This window comes from Hipposideros armiger, unplaced genomic scaffold, assembly GCF_001890085.2.
Source record: "Hipposideros armiger isolate ML-2016 unplaced genomic scaffold, ASM189008v1 scaffold_417, whole genome shotgun sequence".
Classification (NCBI taxonomy): domain Eukaryota; kingdom Metazoa; phylum Chordata; class Mammalia; order Chiroptera; family Hipposideridae; genus Hipposideros; species Hipposideros armiger.
Window position 1 is genome coordinate 172,156 of NW_017731767.1, and position 5,681 is coordinate 177,836.

General features: G+C 56.6%; 1 protein-coding gene across 2 annotated transcripts in view; it reads right to left on the bottom strand.

Moving 5' to 3' along the window:
• Positions 1-1,023: 1,023 nt before the first annotated feature.
• Positions 1,024-5,681, bottom strand: part of MAN2B1 (mannosidase alpha class 2B member 1) — a 14,148-nt gene continuing 9,490 nt past the window's right edge. For both annotated transcript variants that reach the window (XM_019664155.1, XM_019664154.1), the window contains exons 17-24: positions 4,424-4,542; positions 4,232-4,333; positions 3,964-4,051; positions 3,718-3,798; positions 2,615-2,842; positions 1,956-2,111; positions 1,746-1,848; positions 1,024-1,282 (exon numbers count right to left, since the gene is read on the bottom strand). In XM_019664155.1, the coding sequence (XP_019519700.1) occupies positions 1,173-1,282; positions 1,746-1,848; positions 1,956-2,111; positions 2,615-2,842; positions 3,718-3,798; positions 3,964-4,051; positions 4,232-4,333; positions 4,424-4,542 (987 nt within the window). In that variant the 3' untranslated portion in view covers positions 1,024-1,172. The remainder of the gene's footprint in view (positions 1,283-1,745; positions 1,849-1,955; positions 2,112-2,614; positions 2,843-3,717; positions 3,799-3,963; positions 4,052-4,231; positions 4,334-4,423; positions 4,543-5,681) is intronic.

Sequence of the window (5,681 nt, forward strand, 5' to 3'; positions counted from 1 at the left end):
GCAGCAGACATCCCTGGGGCACATGCCCAGAACTACTCTGGCTGGCTCTGCTGCCTCTGCCTTCTGAACAGAAACTACATTTTCAGGAGATGAACCCAACAACTGGACCTCTTGTGGGATGGTGACTAGACTGGGTGCCCTCCTTGGGTGTCTCTGGTCCATCTCTTTAGAGAAAGACTTAGAAAATTTTTCAACAGGCACATCTGGCACCCAGATCCCATCTGTGACCTCATCCAGGCCCAGAATGGACTCCCCAGGGGATCATAGCCTGTCTAGGCAGACTGTCCCCTCCCCCATATTTTCTAGACGTACAGACCACCCTGCGGGTGCAGCAGAACACTGGTCTCCACTTGGCCTGCAAGTGGGACCCGACCCGAATCTGGCACCGCACTGTCCCCTCATTGGCTCAGCACTCCCCATCTTCTCGGCTGAGCCCCGCCCCTCCCTGATCAAACCCCGCCCCTTGACAACGGCTCAAACACGCGCTTCTGCTGCCTCAAAGAGCCTTCAAGGGACCTGTATACAGAAGTCACTTCCTTTTGACCCTAAACCTAGGGTTTCATCCCAAGGTCTCCTTCTGAAACTGACCCCAGAACACACCAGAGCGAGGGCACGCCAAGCTCTCTGCCTCTCTCTCCTCCGAGGCCGGCAGCGCCAATCCACCAGTCTAAGGCCACACTTTCGGACCTTCCACTGAATCTATTGTATTTCCTCCCCCAGGACCTCCCAGATTCCTCAATTCAGGGCCGGGTCTGGGAGGCCTCGGGGTGTATCTGGTTCACTGGCCTGCCCTTGGTGGCATCTCAAGACAGCTGGGCCACCACCTGAGTGGACAAAGGAGTGCAGCAGGAGTGGAAGTCGGAGTGGTAGATGAGGTGGGGAGTGAACAGTGTAATCTGGTGTGAGGATTCAGGCAGCTAAGTGACCTCTCTGCAAGGTCTCAGGTCAGGGGTCAGCTAGAATGTGTAGACCTTTTTGGGTCATAAATTCTATCACCCTCAGAAAAAAAAAAAAAAACCCACGCTAAGTCACACCTTGACCATAGGCTTGGTAGTGGAATTTTAATGGTTTTTGTTGGTGGCAGCAGCAGCAAGAGGAAAAGGGGAAGAATTTGCCTCGCCCCTGGAGGAGAGGGTTCAAGCTGGAAACGGGGCAGCCTGTCCCCAGCAGGTCTAGTCGTCCTCTTTCCATTGGACAGAGGCCAGGAAGGTGCGGATTTCCATGGGCTGCAGTGTGATGCTGGCGGGGTCCAGCCGGGAAGGAGAAGGCTTGGGTGTGGGCCCTAGGGCAGTGCAGGGGAGAAGTGAGGGGTGGAGACTTCCTCTGCCTCACCCTCCCACCACAGTGCTGTCTCCCCTGGGCCTGAACACAGCCATACACCCTTCGATCTGTCCCAGGGCCTCACTCCCAGACCCTTCAACTGCTTGCCAGGGCCTGGATATCACCTCCAGATCTCCAAATCCCTCCTTAGTGCCTGGACACCAGCCTCACACCCTCAAGCCTCACCTCAAGGACCATCAAGCCAACCCCAGCGTTGACGAACAACCCCACCCCGGAACTAGACATTGACAGAAACTCAAATCTTGTTCTTGGGACTACACTCCAAACTCAAACACCCAAGACCCACTGCTAGTTTGCTGGATCCACTTAAGACCCTTAAACACCTAACATGGATCTGAACACCGCCCCAGACCCTCAAGCTGGGCCTGGATCCTCCCACATGGCCCCCAGCTCCAGGCCCCCACCTGTGTTCGGTGTCCACTGGAGCCTGGAGGCACTGGCCCGGAGTTGGTTGGCAGCCAGTGTAGTCTCCTTAAGGTCAGTGATGGTGAAGGCAGAGAACAGGTCCTGCGGGCAATGGATGGGCCAGGTTGAGTGTGGACAAAGTGAAATTTCCACTCTCCCCTCTCTCTCTTGCCTCTCTCCTATCTCCTTCCCACCTCAGCCCGCCTCACCCTCAAGTCCAAGGTCACCGGAGAGCTCAAGTTGCCAACCATATCCTCCCCTACGGCGAACTGGTGCTCCAAGCGCAGCAGCAGCATTTTCTGACCCCAACGCGCCAGTGTGAGCAGGTGCACATTGGGCGGCAGTTCCCTTTGCAGCCCAGAGAACTGCGGGGGACAAGAGGGGGAAAGGGCGGGGATGGGGCGGGGCTGAGCCAGAGGGGCGAGGCCGAGCTGTGGTCCGGAGGCGAGGCTGGATGTGAGGGGCGGGGTTTAGCTGTGGTCACGGGGGCGGGGTGGGGGGGGGAACCCAGCCAGGAATAGGAGGGCTGAGCCAGTGAGGGGATAGGTCGGTGCCAGGTTGGAGGCGGGTCGAAGCCTGGAAGGGGCCGAACTGATCTGGCCTAAGACAGGACTGAGGGCGGGGATGAAGCGCGGAGAGGCGGGGCTGGCCAAGGGGAGGAGTGGGACCGAGCCTGGGGCAAGGGAGAAGGCGGGGCCGAGGTGAGGGGGCGAGGAGGGGCGGAAGCTGAGGTTGTGGAGCTAGTTTATGGCCTCCCCAGGACGAGCTGGCGGCAGGCGAGGTGGGTCCCGGCTAAGTCTAGGGAGACCTGACCCCACCCCAGGCTCCATCTGGGTCCTCTCTTTCTGCCGGGACCGCCGCCTCTCACCTGTGTGCGCGGGGCGACCCCCAGGTGGTAGGGGACGCCGCTGCCTGGGGCCAGCACCACCTGCGGGGCCAAGAGCTCCTTCTCCGCCTGCAAGCGGTGCCGGACTGCCGCAGTCCGTGCCGTGTCCAGAAGCACGAGGTGGCGTCCTCGCACCCACGACCCCGACCCGTTCTCCAGCAGCGCCTCCCCAACTCCGCGTCCATCGTCTCTCAGCAGCCTTCGGTGCACCTGCAAGGAGAGCGGTCAGGAGAGGGTGAGGGCCACTCCGGTCAATTTCGGGGCCAGAAATTGGGTAAGAGCTTGTGGGAGTTTCAAGAGAAATTGAAGAGTGGGTGGAACAGATGAGGATGAAGTTCTGGTAGGGGGGGACCCCAGCAGAAGTGCCGATCCGACTTTGCAGGGGACTAGATCTGAGGGAGCTAATGACGTACCGGGGCGTGGATAGCGCAAGTCAGGACCTGGAGGGGGCGCCTCGGTAGGGATTGGATTAAAGTGTGGAGTAACCATCTCACATAGAAATGGAGGTCTCAGCTTAGTGGGACCCCAAATGCAGGGGTGCACCTAGCAAAGAACTAGCACAGAAACCGGCTTCAAAGTCCAGCAGGCGGACCAGCCGAGTGGCTCAGTTGGTTAAGAACACGAGCTCTGAGCAACAGGGTCGCCGGTTCGATTCCCACATGGTCCAGTGAGCTGCACCTGAACTGAGCTACCACTGAGCTGCCAACAGGTGACAGGGTGGCTCAGCTGGTGAGAGCACATGCTCCTAACAACAAGGTTGCCAGTTCAACTCTTGCATGAGATGGTGGGCTACACCCACCTGCAACTAAAACTGAACATGGCACCTTGAGCTGAGCGGCCACGAGCTGCCGACGGGCGGCTGGATGACGACTGGACTTGGAGCTGAGCTAGCTGAACCACCCACAACTAAGACTGAAGGACAACAACTTGGCTGTTCCCCTTCCCTAATTCCCCAACAGTTTCCCTCCCCCAATTCCCCAATAAAATCTTTAAAATATATATATTTTTTTAAAGTAAGTCCGGCAGGAAGCCAGTAAGGAAACTGGTGGGAGAATCCTAGCTTAGATGGGGTACAGGTCACTCACCATGAGCTCTATGGAGCCATCGCTCAGGCTGCTGCCCCCCTGGGAACGATCAGTCAACACAGTCAGCTGCATGTTCCCATCCTGGTGGGCGATGGATGAGAGTGAGGGGCCTCATTGCCAGGCAGGCCCCACAAGGGATGGTGGGCACTGCCAAAGACAGTTGGGAAAAGCTAAAAATGAGAGGTAACCCCCATTCTGTAGAGGCGTGTCGGGAAGATGAGGGGAGCACGATGGGGTAGGGGCTACCGTGATGTAAATACGGCTGTTGACTGGATAGTAGTTTCCTGCCACTGGCTCAGTCTGGTTCAGCTCCCAGGTGGGTCGATAATCCCGCCTGAGGAAGTGGGGGTAGGGTTTGGTCAGACCTGGGGTCCAGCGCCCTTTCCCCAGCTCACCCACTACTCATTCCTCCTTCATCCTCTCCCTCCCACTCATAGGATCAGCAGATGCCCCCACCACCCACGGGCCCCCTCGGCACCAGAGACCACCCTTCCTCGCCCCCAAACACCCCCACCTCCTCTCCAGGATCTCTCGGCCATTGCTGTCGGTGAAGAAGAGTCCTTTTGTCTCCAGCGCAGTGTCAAAGCGGCTGATGATCTCCTTCCCCCAGCTGTCACTATACCCAATGGAATGGCAAGGTTGTGAGCCTCACCTGCCTCCACTCTGCCTCGGTTCCCATCCCCTAGTCCCAACCTGTACCACTCACCCCACAGGTATTGGTCCCACCGTCCACTCCAGCTCCAGGTGCCGCTGTCCTGGGTACAGGCGAACCACCTGGGAACACCAGGCTGAGAAGTTCTGGTGCACCTCCTGCACCAAGGCCGTCTGCAGGCACATGGGAGTGGAGGGCAGGTGTGAGTCCACACCCGAGCAAAGGTGAGCCCGAAAAATGTCCACCCCTGCCGTGAACCTCTCAAAGGCCTACATCAGGGTCAACCCCACTAATAGTATGAGAACACCACCCACCTCCCCCACTGACTACATGTGATGCCTATACTTTCCCCCTCAGTCGTTGCCACATAATTCTTGAGTGCGGCATACATGCCTGCTGCCCACTACTACCCCATCTTTCCTCTTTAGAATAGGATTCTAGCTGGGCACGTGGCTACCTGGAACAAAGGTTATATTGTCTAGTCTTCCCTGAGCATATCAGTGGCTATGTGACTGTGGTCTAACCCAGTGGAAAGTTATCAAAGTGATGTGAATAACGTTCCTTGCCCCTTTCCCTCTCCCACTAGCTCAAATGCAAATGTGATGACTGGAACTTGAGCAACTATTTTGGGTCATGAGGTAGAAGCTGAATGTTGAGGAAGGCAGAGCAATGAGATAGAAGGGGCCGGGATGACTGTGGACCCACCCTACCTACCCTGGATGACCCAGCCAGACTTCCTATTTGATAAAAAGAAACTTCCGTCTTGTTTTAAGCACAGTTAATTTGAGTAACTCTGTTATACCAGGCAAAATTCTATCTTAACCCGTTTATGCAGATGTTCACTGCAAAGAGAGTCCTATCAAAGATGAGTCTTGCCATTACCTTCCCCATTCCCACGCTAAAAGGAAATGGCAACAAGAGGCCCCTGGAAACCCCCCAAGTGTGAGCGCCTGTTCCCAGCCAGATACATGCTCAGATACCCACCCTAAGTGAGAATTACCCAAGCCCTATCCAAGTGTGAACTCTGGATATAATCCCATCCTAGCACAGATCTTTGGTGAACTCTTCAAGTAGCTCCACCTGGCTCTCCACATTCATGGGCCAAGTGGGAACACACCACCCCCAGTTTCAAAAGCTAAGTACAATCCTGACACCCACAGCAGATGTGAATGCCTTTGTATGCCACAGCACGACTGATGAGTATCAGCCCTGTGGTACTCAAGAATCCTCAAGCCCTCCCCTCAGGTCTTAGCCCTCTGATCTGACGAGGACGTAAATATTCCCCCCACCCCACACACCACCCTCCCAGGCT